At 45.2% G+C, this 21,262-nt stretch overlaps 1 protein-coding gene across 6 annotated transcripts in view; it reads left to right on the plus strand.

Moving 5' to 3' along the window:
* Positions 1 to 20,480, plus strand: part of otofa (otoferlin a) — a 128,503-nt gene extending 108,023 nt beyond the window's left edge. For 2 of the 6 annotated variants that reach the window (XM_020056458.2, XM_020056460.2), the window contains 4 exons: positions 5,507 to 5,748; positions 12,966 to 13,144; positions 13,259 to 13,359; positions 19,525 to 20,480. In XM_020056458.2, coding sequence (XP_019912017.2) covers positions 5,507 to 5,748; positions 12,966 to 13,144; positions 13,259 to 13,359; positions 19,525 to 19,711 — 709 coding nt within the window. In that variant the 3' untranslated portion in view covers positions 19,712 to 20,480. Of the gene's footprint in view, positions 1 to 82; positions 182 to 5,506; positions 5,749 to 12,965; positions 13,145 to 13,258; positions 13,360 to 13,702; positions 13,902 to 14,612; positions 17,124 to 19,524 lie in introns of those variants that run through there. The other 4 variants (XM_020056457.2, XM_029114678.2, XM_020056459.3 and 1 more) reach the window with 4 other exon arrangements.
* Positions 20,481 to 21,262: the final 782 nt, after the last annotated feature.

Here is a 21,262-nt window from a genome sequence, read left to right on the forward strand (position 1 = left end):
TTTCCCTCTGGTGTTTTGTCGTGTCACTTGTCTGTCATCTTCTCTCTCTTCTGTGTGTTCTGTGTGCCGTGCTGTTGTCTAGCTTTGAGCTGCGTGTTATTATTTGGAACACTGATGACGTAATTCTAGAGGACGATGCTTTCATGACAGGAGAGAAGATGTCTGACATCTATGTCAGGGGGTAAAACACACAAAATTCCATTGCATGGCTCGTACAAAACTCACTCCCTTTCCTTATCGTCCCTCCCTAAGCTATCCAACAAGCTACCCAACCAGCACCCTGCTACCCAAGACCCACACCTTTTCCTCAGCCCTCCTACTGATGCCTTCGCGGCTAGAGATAAGAGGAAGCTAATCAGGACCATACCAATAAACAGTCTATAGATGTCAAATTGTCATTGAAGACAACACACAAATTACATCTTCCAAGCTTTAAGCCAGATATTAAATTTATTGATTTGACTTTCATTTTGATAAAATTGGATGTATGCTTTCACATAATCATGCATACTATCAGAGTGTTTAACTGGTATGATCCTGAATTCCTACAGCAACTATACATTGGGGATTTTAGGAAGTCTCTTGCATGACAGTATTATGTTTGCATGGGAAATGGACCACAGTCCTTGTTGTTTTTTGGTTCTTGTAAATGTATTGTAATTTGCTGCTTTCTATTAATTATCTGATAGTAGTAAATAAATACTAATGACATTTAAAGACATAAAAAGGATTTTGCCTGAGGCTTTTTCCTTCTTGCTTCTCTTATTTGGCCACCTTCAGGGGTTCAATTTAGACCATTCAGAAAAGTTCAGTGGATTGTCTAACTATTTACTCCAAAAGGACTTTTTGTCTTTGGACAAATATGAGATGTCACAACAAAGTAAATTTGTTGTGTTACGAGCTGGAAGTAAACAGTTAAAAATGATTCTATAACTTTGATTCCCACCATGCACACACAGTGCTTTGATGATGCAAAATATTATTTAAATATTAAACAAAATATAATTACATTTATTTTATATTGGATAAGTATTGACCCACCAACTCAATACTAACTGAAATTATAGCTGCAAGATGTTTTTAGCTCGGTCTTCACCAGTTTAGCACATGTAGTTCATTATTTTCAGCAAAACTGTTAATGCTCTATCAAGTAGTAGAAGCAGCATTTGTCAGCAACTTTCAAGCCTTGCCAATAATATTGTTTTGTAGGCCAAACCTACAGAGGATATAAAATGTTTACACACCCCTGTTAAAATGCCAGGTTTTTGTGATGTAAAAGAATGAGAAAAAGATAAATCATGTCAGAACTTTTTCCACCTTTAAATGTGACCTCTAATGTGAACAATTCAATTGAAAAACGATTGAAATCTTCGAGTGGGGGAAAATGAAAAATAAAAACCTTACAATAAACTGGTTGCATAAGTGTGCACACCCTCTTATAACTGGGGATGTGGCTGTGTTAAGAATTAACCAATCACATTCAAACTCATATTAAATAGAAGTCATTACACACCTGCCATCATTTAAAGTGACTCTGATTAATCACAAATAAAGTTCAGCTGTTCTTAATAGGATTTTCCTGACATTTTCTTAGTTGCATCTCAGAGCAAAAGCCATGGTCCACAGAGAGCTTCCAAAGCATCAGAGGGATCTCATTGTTAAAAGGTATCAGTCAGGAGAAGGGTACAAAATAATTTCCAAAGCATTAGTGAAGACAGTCATCATCAAGTGGAGAAAAATGGCACAACAGAAACATCACCAAGAACTGGATGTCCCTCCAAAATTGATGAAAAGACAAGACGAAAACTGGTCAGAGAGGCTTCCAGGAGGCCTACAGCAACATTAAAGTAACTGCAGGAATTTCTGGCAAGTACTGGCTGTGTGCTACATGTGACAACAATCTCCCGTATTCTTCATATGAATGGGGTAGGGTGGCAAGACGGAAGCCTTTTCTTACAAAGAAAAACATCCAAACCCGGCTGACGTTTACAAAGACAAACATCAAGTCCCCCAAAAGCACGTGTTATGGTCTAATGAAACCAAGGTTGGACTTTTTGGCTATAATTCCAAAAAGTATGTTTAAGCGCAAAAATAACAATGCATATCACCCAAAGAACACCATACCCACAGTGAAGCATGGTGGTGGCAGCATCATGCTTTGGGGCTGTTTTTCTTCAGCTGGATCCGGGGCCTTAGTTAGGGTGGAGGGAATTATGAACAGTTCCAAATACCAGGCAATTTAGGCACAAAACTTTCAGGCATCTGTTAGAAATCTGAAGATGAAGAGGAAGTTCACCTTTCAACAACCCAAAGCACACATTCAAATCCACAAATGCATGGTTTCGCCAGAACAAGATTAACGTTTTGGAATGGCCCAGCCAGAGCCCAGACCTGAATTCAATTGAACATCTGTGGGGTGATCTGAAGAGGGCTTAGCACAGGAGATGTTCTCGCAATCTGACAGATTTGGAGCGCTTTTGCAAAGAAGAGTGGGCAAATACAGTGGGGAGAACAAGTATTTGATACACTGCCGATTTTGCAGGTTTTCCCACTTACAAAGCATGTAGAAGTCTGTAATTTTTCTCATAGGTACTCTTCAACTGTGAGTGACAGAATCTAAAACAAACATCCAGAAAATCACATTGTATGATTTTTAAGTAATTAATTTGCATTTTATTGCATGACATAAGTATTTGATACAACAGAAAAGCAGAACTTAATATTTGGTACAGAAATCTTTCTTTGCAGTTACAGAGATCATACGTTTCCTGTAATTCTTGATCAGGTTTGCACACACTGCTGCAGGGATTTTGGCCCACTCCTCCATACAGACCTTCTCCAGATGCTTCAGGTTTCGGGGCTGTCGCTGGGCAATACAGACTTTCAGCTCCCTCCAAAGATTTTCTATTGGGTTCAGGTCTGGAGACTGGCTAGGCCACTCCAGGACCTTGAGAGGCTTCTTACGGAGCCACTCCTTAGTTGCCCTGGCTGTGTGTTTCGGGTCGTTGTCATTCTGGAAGACCCAGCCACGACCCATCTTCAATGCTCTTACTGAGGGAAGGAGGTTGTTGGCCAAGATCTCGTGATACATGGCCCCATCCATCCTCCCCTCAATACGGTGCAGTCGTCCTATCCCCTTTGCAGAAAAACATCCCCAAAGAATGATGTTTCCACCTCCCTGCTTCACGGTTGGGATGGTGTTCATGGGGTTGTACTCATCCTTCCTCTTCCTCCAAACACGGCGAGTGGAGTGTAGACCAAAAGGCTCTATTTTTGTCTCATCAGACCACATGACCTTCTCCCATTCCTCCTCTGGATCATCCAGATGGTCATTGGCAAACTTCAGACGGGCCTGGACATGCGCTGGCTTGAGCAGGGGGACCTTGCGTGCGCTGCAGGATTTTAATCCATGACGGCGTAGTGTGTTACTAGTGCGTTAGTGTGTTACTTTGAGACTGTGGTCCCAGCTCTCTTCAGGTCATTGACCAGGTTCTGTCGTGTAGTTCTGGGCTGATCCCTCACCTTCCTCATGATCATTGATGCCCCACGAGGTGAGATCTTGCATGGAGCCCCAGACCGAGGGAGATTGACTGTCATCTTCAACTTCTTCCATCTTCTTCCATTTTCTAATAATTGCGTCGTTGCCTTCTCACCAAGCTGCTTGCCTATTGTCCTGATGCCCATCCCAACATTGTGCATGTATACAATTCTATCCCTGATGTCCTTACACAGCTCTCTGGTCTTGACCATTGTGGAGAGGTTGGAGTCTGTTAGATTGAGTGTGTAGACAGGTGTCTTTTATACAGGTAACGAGTTCAAACAGGTGTAGTTAATACAGGTAATGAGTGGAGAACAGGAGGGCTTCTTAGAGAAAAACTAGCAGGTCTGTGAGAGCCAGAATTCTTACTGATTGGTAGATGATCAAATACTTATGCCATGCAATAAAAGGCACATTTATTATTTAAAAATCATACAATGTGATTTTCTGGATTGTTGTTTTAGATTCCGCCTCTCACAGTTGAAGTGTACCTATGATAAAAATTACAGACCTCTACATGCATTGTAAGTAGGAAAACCTGCAAAATCGGCAGTGTATCAAATACTTGTTCTCCCCACTGTATTGTCACTTCAAGATGTGCCATGCTAATAGACTCCCAAAAAGACTGAGTGCTGTAATAAAATCAAAAGGTGCTTCAACAAATTATTAGTTTAAGGGTGTGCACACTTATGCAACCAGGCTATTGTGAGTTTTTATTTTTCCCCCTCAAAGATTTCAGTTAATTTTTCAATTGAATTGTTCACGTTATAGGTCACATTAAAGGTGGAAAAAGTTCTGACATGATTTATGTTTGTCTCATTCTTTTACATAACAAGAACCTGGCATTTTAACAGGGGTGTGTAGACTTTTAAAATCCACTTTATGTTATTCTATTCTGGAACGTTCTGCCGGACATGGATGTAATCTGAGATTGTTTGCCACTTTAATTTCATTCTATAAGACACTTGAAATTCTAATTATGTGACTTCTGATGGAAATTGACTACTTATTGATGTGTTAAGTGTCATGAATGAGTGTTATGAAATGAACATTTTTACTGAATTAAAAGAAAAAATTATGTTTTCCAACACTGACATTATGGAATACTTTGTGTAGATCAGTTACAGAAAATCTGAATTCAATTTATTTTAGTTCAAGATAGTAACATAGCAAAATGTGGAAAAGATGTTGAGGAGTGAATACTTACACAATTGACTGTAGTTTATATTGAATGAAAGGAATTTCAAAAATAAAATCAGAATTTTGATCTAATTTAATCTGGCCATCCACATTAACCACAGCCCTTTTTGTGCCTCTGAGGCCATATACTGTTCTGGACTAGATTATCATTGTATGGCACATCTTATGTTTATCTTGTAGCTGCATCTTCCCTCCAATTAAGGAAAGCACTATCATAAACCTCTCAGAAAAGCTGTGCATGGCATTTGAAGTCATGTTACCCTCCAACAACAAATCAGCTAATTTGTATTTAAATTATAAATACACTGTACAAATGATATTATTGTTGGTTATTGGTATTTACACATATTGAAATTATCCTGTACACAATAGTTGCATATAAACAAAATGTAGTCCAACTGGCTTAAATTAATAATCTCATAAATTTCTCGTAAGTGGCCGCTTTTTTATTGGGAGGTCACATCATTAAAGTGTTTTTGTTTTGAAGTACTTGCATTTTTTTTTATTGTACTAAATGGTTGATACCGGTAATGCACAAGATTATTGAGCTATAAAAAATCTCAAATCACGTTTACAGAAGTATCATGATGAACTGAACTGAACTTTGTCTGCCTAAGTTCTAGACAACCTTCACACACAAAGCATGCTGAGTGAGGCTAACATACTAATACATTTAAAAAAGAATGTACAGATTTTCTATTGCACCATCCTTCTGATTGATCGGCCCTTTGACTTCTGACATGTGTAATTTTTAAACCTCTATCTCAGCTGGCTGAAGGGGCAGCAGGAGGACAAGCAGGACACCGACGTCCACTACCACTCTCTGACAGGCGAGGGGAATTTCAATTGGCGCTTTGTGTTCCCCTTTGACTATCTGATGGCTGAGGAGAAGATTGTCATCTCCAAGAAGGAGTCCATGTTTTCCTGGGATGAAACTGAGTACAAAATCCCTGCACGCCTCACTCTGCAGGTCTGGGATGCGGACCACTTCTCCGCTGATGACTTCCTAGGTAGTAACTCTTGAACTTAACACATATTTTTCTTTTCATATTATTGTAATTCCTCTCAGTTGTTGTGGGTCTCAACCACCTGTTATACTAGTTTATCTTCATTTCTGCACCTTAGAGCACACTCACACATCATACACAAATTCAGGTCCCTGTACGACCGAAGCAGGAGCTTGGTCCGCATTGCCGGCAGTAAGTCAGACTTGTTCCCTGTGCATGTTGGACTCCGGCAGGGCTGCCCTTTGTCACCGGTTCTGTTCGTAATTTTTATGGACAGAATTTCTAGGCGCAGCCAGGGGCCGGAGGGTGTCAGGTTTGGGGACCACACGATTTCGTCTCTGCTCTTTGCGGATGATGTTGTCGTGTTGGCCCTTCAAGCCAGGACCTTCAGCATGCACTTGGACGGTTTGCAGCCGAGCGTGAAGCGGTGGGGATGAAAATCAGTACCTCCAAATCCGAGGCCATGGTCCTCAGTCGGAAAAGGGTGGCTTGCCCACTTCAGGTTGGTGGAGAGTGCCTGCCTCAAGTGGAGGAGTTTAAGTATCTAGGGGTCCTGTTCACGAGTGAGGGAAGGATGGAACGGGAGATTGACAGACGGATCGGTGCAGCTTCTGCAGTAATGCGGTCGATGTATCGGTCTGTCGTGGTGAAGAAAGAGCTGAGCCGCAAGGCGAAGCTCTCGATTTACCAGTCAATCTACGTTCCTACTCTCACCTATGGTCATGAGCTTTGGGTCATGACCGAAAGGACAAGATCCCGGATACAGGCGGCCGAAATGAGCTTTCTCCGCAGGGTGGCTGGGCGATCCCTTAGAGATAGGGTGAGAAGCTCGGTCACCCGGGAGGAGCTCAGAGTAGAGCCGCTGCTCCTCCACATCGAGAGGGGTCAGCTGAGGTGGCTTGGGCATCTGTTTCCGATGCCTCCGGAACGCCTTCCTGGGAAGGTGTTCCGGTCCCGTCCCACTGGGAGGAGACCCCGGGGAAGACCTAGGACACGCTGGAGGGACTATGTCTCCCGGCTGGCCTGGGAACGCCTCGGTGTCCCCCCGGAAGTGCTGGAGGAAGTGTCTGGGGAGAGGGAAGTCTGGGCATCCCTGCTTAGACTGCTGCCCCCGCGACCCGGCCCCGGATAAGCGGAAGATGATGCGATGCGATGCGAATACTGAATATACAAAAACTGTATACCAAGTTAACATATCACTGCAGAATATACGAAGTTAAAGTCTCTCTGCGAAAACAAAGCAAGATGAGCCCAAGATGTACTCCCTGCCTGTCACCCACCTCACCAAAGAGATAAGTGCCAAACAGGACAGCTCAGGGGTGGAAACCACGACACAGAATCGCTTCCATCCTGCACCCACCAAGCACATACTGTTGCGCGCTGATCACAGCCCCCAAACAAATGTACACACAGCACCAACCCAACCGGTTCCTCCTCAATCAGCATCGACTGAAAAAGGAGCGTCCGAGGCCAGCCCAAAGAACACGCAGAGACCTGGACTCGGTTCACAAGGAGACGCTCCAGCACACAAAATGCGAGCGTCACACAAAAAAGCGCACAGGTACCCCGAAGCAGCAGACGGACCCACTTCAACGGTGCCGACCCAGCAGCTCAACGGACCTAACTCACACCCCAGACTCAGCTACACTGAGCACAGCAAAATCGGACAAACGGCGACGGCGTCCCCCAAGACGCGGCAGCACAAATGTCCTCCACCCCCACGCCCCTAAACAGTGCAGCTGAGGCCGCCACCCCACACGTGGAGTGGGCCACCGAACCCACTAGGCGTAGGAACTCCATGTGACCTGTAGGCAAGATCAATCGCCTCACACAACCTGTGAGACAGACGCTGTTTCGACAACGGCTGGCCAACCTTGGGGCCACCGTGACACACAAAGAGCTGGGGCGCAGTCCGCACCGCGGCCGTGCGCTGCACATACTGTGCCAAAGCGCGGACCGGACACAAACAATGCAACCGCTCCTCCCTCGCACCCGCATGGGGAGAGGGAGAAAACGCCCACAACACCATCTTCATGGAACAAATGATGGTGAGACAGCCAGGCTGCGTCGACAGCGCATACAGGTCACTGACCCTCTTAGCAGAGGTCAGAGCCATCAAAAGCGCCGTTTTAAGGGACAGCATCCGCAACGGTATCTGATCAAGAGGTTCGAACGGCGCGTCGCACAGCGCCTCCAGAACCAAAGCCAAATCCCACTGAGGCAACGTCCGCCTGGCCACCGGCCGCAAACGGCGCGACCCGGCCAGAGACCGTTTAACCAAGGGGTGGCTAAACACAGACACTCCATTGAAACCCTCATGACACGCCGAGATCGCACAAGCATACACCTTGAGCATTCCAGGGGACTTTTGCTGCTCAAAAAGATTCTGCAGGAACGACAGGACACTGCCCACGTCGCAACAGAGGGTGTCAACCCCTGCGCCCTCACACCAGCGGGCAAAGATACCCCAGCAGCTAGAATAGCTAGCCGCCGTCAATGCTGCCCTCGCACCCTGAATGGTCGCGACCACTTCAGTCCCTGACACCGCAGCCTGGCCCTCTCATGACCCAAGCCCGCAGCGGCTGACCCAGTACAGGGAACGCCCCAATCGAGCCGTTCGCCTGCAACAACGCCCCATGGTGGTACGGGATCGGCCTCGGCGTCCCCACCGCCATCTGGGCCGCCTCTGCAAACCACAGGGCACCCGGGCGAAAGGGGGTGATCAGTATGAGCGACAACCCCTCCGACCGCACCCGAGACATGACAGAATGCACTGTAGAGGGGGGAAACGCATACAACAGTACCCTCGGCCATGGTCGGTGAGCCAACGCATCCACGCCCAACGGGGGCCTGTCTTGCGCTCGAAGAGAATACCACAGGGGGCAGAATAGATCCACCTGGTCCCTCCTGAAGCGTCTCCAGATCTCGGCCACAATGTCGGGATGAAGACACCACTCGTCGTCCCGGGGACCACCCCGAGACAGCAAGTGCGCACCCACATTGAGCTCTCCGGGAATGTGAAGGGCCCTCAGAGACCTGAGATGCCCCTGTGCCCATTCCCAAATCTGCACTGCCAACAGGTGGAGGGGCAGAGACCCCGCCCTGCCTGTTCACGTAAGCAACCGTGGTGCGGTTGTCCAACCACACCAACACGTCCTGGCCGCGCAGGGCCGGAGCAAAGTGCAGCAACACTCGTCGGATCGTGTCCAACTCCGAAGGAGGCCACACGCCTCTGACCGAGCACGACTGGCACGTTCCGCCCCAGCCCGACAGGGACGCGTCCGTAAACACCGGGACTCGAACCGACGCTCTGCCCATGGGAACCCCATGAAGCAGAATGCGCAGGTTCCTCCAGAAAGCCAAATCCCGCTCCAACGAGACCGGGATCTCGACCAACCGTCGCTGGTGGCGTACCGGATTCAAACGGAGGCGGGCAAACCAGCGTTGAAGGCCCCTCCTGTGTAGCAGACCCAGCGGGACCACCGCATGGGCCGACGACATCAGGCTCAGGAGAGACATGACTGCGTACACCGACACTGTGCATGACGGCCGGATATCCGAGCCCTCATAGAGACTGTGGATAACTGGAGCCCCAGAAATACCACCAGTTGACTGGGCTGGGGGGCACTCTTTTTCCAGTTCACCGCAAAGCCCAGGCGAGTGAGCTGAATCACTAACCGGAACGTGTGAACCCTTGCCTGTTCCGCCGAATGCGCCAGAACCAACAGGTCGTCCAGGTAGGCCAGAACCCTGACCCCCTGGCACCTCAGTGGTCCCAACGCTGCCTCTACACACTTGGTGAAAGTGCGGGGGGCCAACGCGTACCTGAACGGAATCCTTGTGTACTCATATGCCTGACCCTGAAAGGCAAACCGCAGGAATTTCGTGTGGCGCGGCAGAACAGGAACATGAAAGTAAGCATCCTTCAGATCGATGCTGACGCAAAAATCTCCGGGATGCACACACTCCAGGAGACACCTCATCGTGAGCATGCGAAACGGACGCTTTGAAACTAATTTGTTCAAAACGCGCAAGTCCAGAATCGGCCGCATGTCCCCCATCTTTTTGGGCACCAGGAAGTACAGCCCCCTTTTCCAGCCCCCTTTGGGCACAGCCCCCTTTTCCAGAAGGTCCGCAATCTCCCCCTGTAGGGCAGCGACCTTCACAGGAGACGTCATGACGGTCTCCACGACCCCTGAGAACGGGGGAGGCTGACAGTGAAACTGCAGCGCGTACCCTTTCCTCAGCGTCACGTCTAGCCACACCGGTAGAGTGCATAGCCGATGCCACTCTGAGTAGAACAGAGAGAGCGTGTGAGCACGCAGCTGAGGGGCCGTGGTCAGCCACTGATTGTACGCATCCTCCGCTCCAACCGCCGCGGGAGGGCCGTCCATGAACAGCCAACCCGCCCAAGGCGGGGCCCCCCGAAAGGGAGAGGACGATGCATGCGTCACCTGTGTCGAGCCGTCCGTCTCCCCACCGGTTACAAGCGTAACCAAGGAGACAGAGGCTCCAGCAGGCAGTGCATCTGAGCGCAGCTGACCTGACACCACAGAAGGGCGAGCAGAGAAGTCTGCCCTCCCCAATGGAAACCTGCTCGGACACCCATCCTGGCCCGCCCCTTCAGGGTCGGCGGGGAGGGGAGTCACAGATTCATGGAGTCAGGCACCTCTGACCTCAGGCAGAGACTGAGGGCAGGAAGACTGCTCACTAACCAAACCCAGGCCTACAGCGACCGTCTGAAATGAAGGCTCACTCACAGGTAAATAAGCTGAACACATTGCTTTATTTACCAAACAAGAGGAGCTCCCCACCAAACGCACACAGGGTGGGGAAGCGTCCGAGGGACACTCCCCCCCAAAGAGTCAGGCATTCCGTTTCTTAAACGGAGGGGCCTTACGACCCCCGTCATTCTGTCGGCGTGGAGGAGGAGGAGGGGATGACCTCTGGGGACGAGGTTCCCTCACCTCCCGTTGCGCAGGACGCATTGCGTCCTGTTCAGCCGCCCCCGCTGCCTTGGCACGGCGATGTTGTGCCCGGCGGCGTAGGCAACCCCCTGGTCTCTGAGAAGCCTCAGTAGGAGCAGAGGATGCCGCCGACGAAGAAGGGACGGGCAAGAGGGGCCCCAAACGAAGACGCTCCTCTCTGTCCCTCTTCTGGCGCACCAGGGCCTCGGTGACCGTAGCCCCGAACAGGGCGTCCTCCTGAAGTGATGCGTTCGGAAAAGGAACCTTCTCCGGCTCCTTCAGAGAGGTCAAGGCCAACAATAGGTGCCAGACCTGCACCACCGACGTCACCATCACCCTACCAGCCGATTGGGAATTGGCCTGAGTCAGCTTCAGGATGGCCGCCGAGGCACGCGCCACCTCGCTAACCTCAGCCAGGGACAAAGAGGTGCGGCCCTCCGTCAGCCTAGCCACAGCCGCAGCTAGGAGGCAGCTAGGAGACTGCACCTAGAGAGCGTATTGTTTCTCCGCCAGGCTGGCGGAGAGACGGTCTCTCACTGAAGGCAGGGCGGGGCGCTTGTCAGACCAGGTGCTCAGTCCCGGAACCAGGGAGGACGCCAGAGATGTTTCCAGAGGCGGAATGCCCTTACTCAGCGCCTCCAACCTCCCCTCCACTGCAGTGTCCCCCTGGTCACAAGGCGCACTCCATGCCTCCTCTGCGTACTTACGCCGAGAGGGGACCTCTGGCGCCGGCGCCGTCATCGGCGCCGTGCGGTGGGCCCGCGTCCATCGGGCAGCCTCAAACAGGTCATCCCCCTCCTCTGGCACAGGCACCGGCATGGGGATGCACAGGCGCCGTGCAGTGGCAGACATGGCAGCGAAAAAGTCCTCTTTCACTGCCGGGGGGTCGACACCTCTGTCCACAGGGAGAGGAAGAGCTAGAACGCCGCCGCTCCCACTCAGCCGAGCGGAAGGGAGCAGTTCCAGAGGTGGGCAGAGCCGTCACCGGGCCGGTCTTTTCAGCTGGTGCCCCCGACTCCTGAAAGGAGTCCTCCTCGGAGAGGAGAGAGAGGACGTCAGCGAGTGGGACCTCCTCAGTGAAATATGCCAGCCGCTCCATCCTCACCGGCAAAGGGAGGACGGCGCAGGCGGTGCATATGGGCTCCTCCGTAGCACCCTCACAAGCGTGCTGCGGCCCCAAACATGCACAACACAGAGTGTGCGTGTCCACGCCGCTCCAGCGGCGGAAGAAGGTGAAGTCATACTTGACTCTCGTAGAAAATCACCAGATCGTATAAATAAACGTTCTTGTGAAGAAAGAAGGGATGCAGATTGGGGTGTGAGCACCTCTTTTATAGCCATGGGGCAGATGGCCTAGAGAGGTGCTATTTGCATATTAAAATTTTCAGTGACTGCCTACTGGCAGAGAGGGTAAACCAATAGGAGCGAAGCCCCTATGGGCAAAGCTTCACGATATAGAACTGTATTTCTTTGTATACTGTCACACCCTGATGTGTTTCACCTGTTGTCATGTCTCCACCACCTACCAGGTGTTCCTGGTTCCCCATTAGCCCTCTGTGTATTTACCCCTGTTCTCTGTTCTGGCAGTTGCCTGATCATCTTGTCCCATACAGTTGCTGCCAGCATTCCTTGTTTCCAGTGTTTTCTCGTTACCCATAGTATCTTTCTGTCTTACTGATTTTTGTTCCCCAACCAACAAGCCTGTCTACCCCAGTGTACCTCTGCCATTCTACCCCTGTCACCTCCTTCGTGAACCCACTGACTATGAGACTGCCTTTTCCTGAATCCATCATTAAAATAATTAAACAGATCCTATCCTGGCTCCGTGTCCGCCTTTGGGTCCACTGTTCTGCCTTGTGTCAGTATTCCACTTTTAGCTACATCGCCACCACACAGCTGAACCCCTCTTCTCTTACCCTTTCTTGGTCCATTCTTGCAAAAAGCATATGTGACCTCTTTTACTCATGAATGAAAACAAGTTTCTACATTCAAGGAATGTAGATGAGTTTCACATTCAAGGAAGTAGTTTCTAAAGCTCTGAATACATTTTTTAATTTTGTTTGACATGATTTATGTTTTTAGAGAGTTGTGTTATCTCTTTTGCAAAAATGTGCTAAGCATTGACATTGTGTGTCAAAGCAATGAAAACAGAATACTGCTGTGCTCATTAGGTTAAAATGGAGATCAACCTTCAGTAAAAGTGTCTTATCAATGGAGAAAGACTCTAATGCTGTGTTTTGTCTATCCTGACAGGTGCGATAGAGCTAGACCTGAACAGGTTTCCCCGTGGTGCAAAAACAGCCAAGCAGTGTTCCATAGGAATGGTGCAGAACGAGGCTGATCTGCCATGCATTTCCATCTTCAAACAGAAGCGGGTCAAAGGGTGGTGGCCATTTGTGGCCCGCGACGAGAATGACGAGATGGAACTCACGGTGAGTGAGAGAGGCACACGCACCCAAATCAGCAAACATTGCACACAAACAAGCTAACATGCACATACATGTGCGTGATCCATAGGCTGATTGGATTGTCTGTCATCTTCTCAGGGTAAAGTGGAGGCGGAGCTTCATCTCATGTCAGCAGAGGAGGCGGAGAAAAGTCCTGTCGGTCTGGGACGCAATGAGCCTGATCCACTGGAGAAACCAAAGTAAGATATGTACAGTTACAGGACACACACACACACAAACACACACATATAACAAACACCAAATTTAAAAACAGGATATGCTATTAGCAATAATAATAAGGAAGTTTTTCCTATTTTGACCCTGGCAAGTCTTTGTGGTGTGAAAATATCACCTTTACACTTTCACACTGTCATTCAGTCCTCCTCCTGCCATCTCCTCACCCATATCCCTGTTTTCCTTATATCTTCCTCTTTTTTGCCTCCCTTTCTCCTTTACCTCCAACCTGCATTGTCTTTCCTTTCATCCTTCCATCTCTTCCTTCCTTTCCTCTTCTCTTCTTCCATCTTCCCCATACTTTTGAAGTCGTCCAGACACCAGTCTGATGTGGTTTGTGAACCCTCTGAAGTCCATCTGCTACTTCCTCTGGCACAACTACCGCTGGTTGATCCTCAAAGCCCTGGGCCTCCTGCTTCTCCTGCTCCTGGTCGGCCTGTTCCTCTACTCCTTCCCTGGCTACCTGGTCAAGAAGATGCTGGGGGCCTGAGATCCACCATAGCCACTGGTAGCCCTCCCACCCCCCCACCCCCCACCCCCTCCTGCTGTCCTCACCTCTACTGCTTTCTGTTCTTTCCTTCCTCTGTTCTATTCCTTTTCTCTCTCTAGTGATTTTTCCCGGATCTCTCCTCTTGCTCCTCCATTTTCTCTTGTCTTTTTCTTTCTTTCATGTTATCCTCTTTCCATTCAGGTCCTATTTTCCACATCTCACATCTGTCTCTTAATCTTTGTTTTTCCCCTGCCATTTGTCGGTTGTCATTCATGAGTCCATTGTTCATCACAACATCATTACACTGGTGACTTCAGGTGAAATACTATTGCAGTTACATTTTTCATTGTCGAACAAACATGTCATTTCATATCCGTGTCTCCATTTTCTGAGGAATATGTGTGTGCTTGCTGACTGTCTGTGTTCTGTACAAAGTAAAAACGAGCATTGCTCATTTCCAAACAGGGTCATTTGGGTGAAGTACACAACTTTTGTGACAAGTTAGAAATGGACATTGTATGGCTTACTAACGCTCTCTGTCCTCTGTCCTCTTTTCTCTCTTCACCCCACATCATTGTTCCCCACCTTAACTGTTTCCTCTCACTCTACCCCCCCCACCCCACTCACCTATTTGTCTGCCACCTACACCTCCCCCACAACTGACCCTTAAACCATGTTATACCCATTCCCTGGAACCCCCCCCCCCTCTCCACCCCCCCCCCCCCCCAGTCGGCCAGACACCACCTTCCTGTGGTTCCTGAGCCCTCTGAAGGCTGTCCGCTACCTGGTGTGTAACCGCTACAAATGGCTCATCATCAAGATCATTGTGGCCCTGCTGCTGCTCATGATGCTCGGCCTCTTCCTCTACAGCATGCCGGGCTACCTGGTCAAGAAGCTGCTGGGGGCCTGAGGGGGCTGGCTTGGGGATGCAGGGACGAGTAGCTGGCTTGGAGATGGCCATGCAGGGGGATTGTAAATCGTAGAATAGGTGAGGGAAAAGTAGATAAATGGGAAGAGACAGACCCCCCGTCCCCCCAGTCCACTCTTTCAGCATCCCAGCCTTGACACGGCCTCACCGCCACTCAATCACTTTCCGTCTCTTGGACTAAAAGTTGAAAAAACTAAGAACTTCCATCTACCTTTTTGCTTTACATCAGCACAGGAGTCTTAACTAAATGTTCCACTTCAGGATGTTAACCCATCTTAACTAACCTCATCCCCACTCTGACCACTGACTACCAATCAAACTAGAAAATCCTGATCTGATCATCTTTGATGTTGCATTACATGTTTATCTATTGATTTATTTGTTTATTTATGAGTTAAATTATTTGAAAGGACATGTTTGCTGGTAAGTCAATTGGTACTTTTCTTGCATGGACTTAAATTCCAAATATTTTCTGTTTGGAAATGGGTATTACTGTATAGGGTTGGTGTGAAAGGTTGGACATGACGAAATCAAATGTTTGTTAACAAGTATGCAAAAAAAATTATAATGATATTGAAAAATAGATGTCTATTTTCCTAGGGATGAAGAATACAATCATAACTTTTGAATATAGATTGGTTAGTGAGGTAAGCTTAATTTAGTAACACAAGTGTCTCGAAACTCTTGATTATATTGAACAAAGTTGAACTCTTTCATCACATCCTTCAGTGACCTGGAATGCTCTTATTGGTTGTTACTGTTTTCCAGAAAATGTACAGTAGGCTTAGAGACAAAAAGCATGCAACTGTATTTTAACTTCTCACAGTGATTCAGTTTATATGGTCATCAGATGTGGCATGACTTCTTTCCTACTGTAGCTTGATTGTCAGTTACTAAGTGATTTTGCAACTACAGGCACATTTGGCCAACACAAACACTTTTTTATCTGGAACCATAAACAGGTATTGGCTGTGACCATTCTATTTAATAATACTGTACAGTGAATTCCCTTCCATTTCCCACAATATACATTCAGCAGCTGTCATTAACACCACATCATAAAACATGCAATAAATAAAATATTGCATGTTTTATAATGTGCAATAAACATGCAATAAATAAAATATGCAATTACTTATTGAATAATATGTTTAATTGTCGTACTTGCGACGTGTTTATCTTATTGAGAAGAAAAGAAGAAAGGAAGGGTTATTTTGTCTTATTTTTTGTTTAATACGTGTAGATTGTGATCATAATAATGTGTAGCAGTAATCACACTGGACGGGTAAAATGCATTGTAAGTTCAAAATAACTGGGTAGACATGTATAGTTAAACTATATTGATTGCTGTAAAGATTTTTATGAGCAGCAGTATTGAGCAGGGGAAGAAAAACATTTTGTATTCCAAGGGTTTACAAAAACAATTATTCTTGGTAGTGCAGTACTGGTAATTATAATTAGCATTTTCTTTGTATTGAACTGCCAGGCATACGTTTTATGTAAAATGTGTTGAATTCCAATGAAATCACAATTAGAGTTATTCTTTATAAAAGTTGTGGTTATGAAACATAAATCAAATATTCTGTCATGCTGAGAAAGGAGGCTGGAGGTCAAATGCAGGAGCTTCTACCAAAACTGAAACAAAACAGTAACTCTGTAAATGGGATGTAGCCTGGACTCCGCTTAGCATAACTCAGTAAACAAAACTAAACAATAGAGGGCAAAGCTAAACAAAAGTAAGGTCCAGAGAACTGCAGCTCTGAGGCAGCATGACTGCACAAATAACAAGGGACATGGGGGAACAGTGTCCCCCATGTCCCTTGGGAACCAGGTGGGAACTAGGTGTGAAATGATGGCGCCAGACAGCCCGGGGTATGTTCAACAAGGGTGTGCTGTTGAGGAACGATATTAACTAGAAGGCATGCGATGTTGACCGGTACAGAGCAGGTGGAGAAGGGGGGAACCTGGACATATTCTTTATTTTTTACTTAATTAAAAGGACCATTGTGAAGGTTGAGATTACATTTCAAACACTTGTTCCCCATTGTCACTACAAAGATCTTATGTGAAGTTTATTTGAAAAAACAATGTATAATTTTTTTCAATGATGATAAAGATGCAATAATTTTAGATTATGTATTTTGTTTAAAAAATAACAAATAGCTTATGCACATCACATATTTATGTAATTCTATAAAACTTCACTATTTTCCTGAATCTGAATCTGGGTGTGAGACTGGGTAAAAACACAACAAAAACATTTAACATTTAGTCATACAGAATCTACAATCCTGTTTCCAAAAAAGTTGGGATGCTGTGTAACTGCAAATAAGAACAGAATGCAATGATGTGCAAATAATTTATCCCTACATTTAATTGAAAATAGTACAAAGACAACATATCAAATGTAGAAACTGAGAAATGTTATTGTTTTTGGTTAAAAAAAAACACGCCCATTTTGAATTTGATGCCAGCAACACGTATCAAAGAAAGTTGGGACAGGGGCATGTTTACCACTATTTTGCACTTTTAACAACACTCTGTAAGTGTTTAGGAACTGAGGAGACCAATTTCTGTAGTTTTGAAAGTGTTTTCCTATACTTGCTTGGGTTAGGGGTTAGGGTTAGCTGTTCAACAGTTCGGGGTCTCCTTTGTTATATTTTTTATTTCATAATGTGCCAAATGTTTTCAATGGTTGTCAGGTCTGGACTGCAGGCAGGCCAGTTTAGCACCCAGACTGTTTTTCTGAGGAGACATGCTGTTATAATACGTGCAGAATGTGGTTTGGCATTGTCTTGCTGAAATAAGCAAGGCCTTCCCTGAAAAAGTCGTTGTCTGAATGGCAGCATATATTGCACCAAAACCTGTATACATTGTTCAGCATTAATGGTGCCTTCACAGATGTGTAAGTCACCAATGCCATGTGCCCTAGTTCACCCCCATACCATCACGAGGATGTTAGCTTTTGAACTGTGCGCTGATAAGAAGCTGGGTGGTCCCTCACCTCTTTAGTCCAGAGTACACGTCGTCCATGATCCTCAAAAATTATTTACAATTTTAATTCATCAGACTACAGGACAGTTTTTAACTTTGTCTCAGTCCATCTTAAAGGTGCTTGGGTCCATAGAAGGGGCCAGCGTTTTTGGATCTTCTTTATATATGGTTTCTTCAATGTATGGTAGACTTTTAATTTGCATTTGTGGATCCAGCAACAAAGTGTGTCTGTAAGACAAGGGTTTTCGGAAGTGTTCCTGAGCCCATGCAGTGATTTCCACTAGAGATTTCTCCGGATTCTCTGAATCTTTTAATGATATAATGTACTGCTTAACATTTTATAAAATGTTCTAATTTCAACATATGATATGTTTTATTTGTACTATTTTACATAAAATTTAGGGTTTAAATGATTTGTATATCTTTGCATTCTGTTTTTATTTACATTTTACGCAGCATCCCAACTTTTTTGGAAAGGGTTGTAATTGAAATAAATTTGTTTTGGTCAGAAAGTTCTTTGTTTCTGTCCATTTTTAGACTGTAATCAAACAGTTTTCAGTGGTGCTAACATATTCGCAAATGGGTTTTCTAATGATCAATTGGCCTTTTAAAACAATAAACTTAGATTAGCAAACACAACATACCATTGGAACACAGGAGTGGTTGTTGCTGAAAATGGGCTTCTGTACGCCTATGTAGATATGCCATTGAAAATCAACCATTTCCAGCTTCAATTGTATTTACAACATTAATAATGTCTAAACTGTAGTTCTGATCAATTTAATGTTATTTTAATGGACAAAAAAATTGCTTTTCTTTCGAAAACAGGGACATTTCTAAGTGACCCTAAACAGTAGTGTATCTGCATATAGATGACTGACCACAATTTTCAGGGACATGTCGTGGCTCCACAGCTCCACTTTCACAACCAGTGGCAAAAAATCCCGGAATGCATCTTTAATATATGTAAAGTAAAAATAAAAATGTAATAAAAATGTTTTAAAGAAGGCCTGTAGTTGCAAATTCATCCTCTTAACATGTTTGTAAATGCACCTTATAGCACTGAAGATGATTGGTCAGAGGGAGGAGGGGATTGTCTTGAATTCTGTCATATCAGCCTACAGATGCCATATATTAATTTGAGTTTTACACAGCAGGAAACCATTTTTCTAAAGGGAACATCAGGTCTGACATTTTAACACTGAAATTACAATTGTTTAAACCTTGAATACGCTAGAAGATTTTATTTCCTGCAACAGGGTGATCATATTAAGATATGGCATCTGTACCAGATTACAAACTTTGCCCTATCAGCCTATCAGATATGTCTTGGTGTGCTGTGTTCCCTCTGTTTTGCCCATGCTTGACCAGTTGGGTATAATTTTGTTGCAATCATTTTAGTGATACCACATTCACTAAATACAAACCAACAAAGAATATTAAGATTTTTGCACTAACTTTTGCCTGTTTGTATGCTATTTGTATCTTCCTGTTGAAAAGTGTGTAATATGTTTTTGTTATTTGTTTTAAGAATTATTTGAAATTAATTGAATTAATTGAAATAAAAATGTTGGCTTTCTATCCAATAACAATGTGTGCCATTATGTCTTTGAATGAATCAAAACCAACAGTTTAAGAATGAATGTCATTTTTGAGGGTAGTGTGTTTTTGTGTCTGTGCGCATGCATTAGTTTTATGTGTGTATGTCTCCCACTGCAGCCGTCCCAACACCAGTCTGTCCTGGTTGCTGAGCCCAGTGCGTGTGGTGTGTATCCTGGCTTGGAGGCAGTATAAGCTGCATTGTGTTCTGCTGTTGTGGGCCGTCCTGACAATACTGTTCCTGGGTCTGCTTTTCTTCTCCATGCCCTCTGCCCTCAGCAACAAGATCTTCAACATCGCTGGCTGAACAGATTTGTCAATCACACACATGCAAACTTTCTCTTTCCCTCTGGCTTGCTTTTTCAGTTTGGCTGATATATGAAAGTATTTTTTATATTTCATAAGCAGGCACGTTTTTACAAGCTCTAATGCATTGCATTATTACTCATTCTTGTTTGCATACTTTTCAGTACATTATACTTTATTATGAGGTAATCTATCTTGCTTTGGCAGGCCACATTTTAAATTGAAAATAATATAATGGTCCATTTTAATCTAGGCTATCGACCGTTAATCTGTGTGTAGACACAGAGAAAAAAATATATTATGAATATGTTCTTATGCATAAACATACAGCATGTTGGGATATCAAAGCTGTTTGTGATTTTGCACCAAAAAACTAAGTTATTGTACAATTGGTTAATGCGATGGTTCTCACATCTCTCCTAGGGATCCCAGTCCATCTCACAAGTTTGTTGTAGCTCACCTGAATTAAGCAGTCAAGGGTTTAAAAATGGTTAACAAGTTGATTCAGGTGTGCTAGCTCTGGTGTAGATCTAATGCATGGAACGGCGGGGTGCCTCAAGGAGAGGTTTGAGAAGCACTGGTTTAGTTAGTCATTGACATGTCATGTCACTAATGAAAGGGCATTTAGTTGACTGAAATGGCCCATTGTTCTCATCGTTTTGACAATAACTACACAAAATCATTATACAATGGGCCACAATTTCAGTACAATGTCATGATATTTTAGTCATAATTGTTTAGCATTTTTTACTAAACACAGAAGGCAAATAAAACAATACAAACATTCGTTACAAGAAATATATTTTTTTTTGTAAATTAGAAAATATGAAGAGGAAAAAAAAGATTAACATTATGGGTAATCTGTTTTCAAGCCCCTGGTACCCCCGGAATAATGATGTCAATCTGAGTCAAACGGGGTGTAATTGCAAGAATGATCCTGATGAGACAAAATCGTTTGCTTATTTTATAATTTTTTAGTTTACAAATATTCTCTTAGAGAATATAAACAATTCATTCAGTCTCACAACGCACACCACACCTTCTGCAGGTGCGTCATATCAATTAATTACTTGCGCCTCTTCTCTGGAGTTTCCCTCATGGACGCGCATGTACGCTACATCTTTTGGGGAGCTTCTTCAGCACGGCGTCCTGATATTGTGTCCTGTATGTAGTTATTTCAAAACAAGGGGTGCACAGAAAGCCGAGAGGATACCTAGTATTCCAGACATTTTTAATACATATTAATCATTTAGCAGATTTTCTTATCCAGAGCCACAGTTTACCTTGAGTACAGTATAGAGTAATAGGATATTTTTTATCATACTTTTGTATAAACATTGTCTGATTTATGGCTTTAAGGATTGACCTTTGAAAGGTGTGAACGGAAGTAAAAGGTGATTATGGGATTCATAATTTATCGATTATATCAAATGTTAAAAGGGTTTATTTCCGGACTCTACAGATGTCTTTCAGGGAGGGGGGTAACAAAAGTGTTTTATGTATCTGTTTTCATAGGTATAAGATGTTTTTGCCGGACCACGTAAGCGGAGCT

The sequence above is a fragment of the Esox lucius genome, chromosome 18 (assembly GCF_011004845.1).
Source record: "Esox lucius isolate fEsoLuc1 chromosome 18, fEsoLuc1.pri, whole genome shotgun sequence".
Lineage (NCBI taxonomy): Eukaryota > Metazoa > Chordata > Actinopteri > Esociformes > Esocidae > Esox > Esox lucius.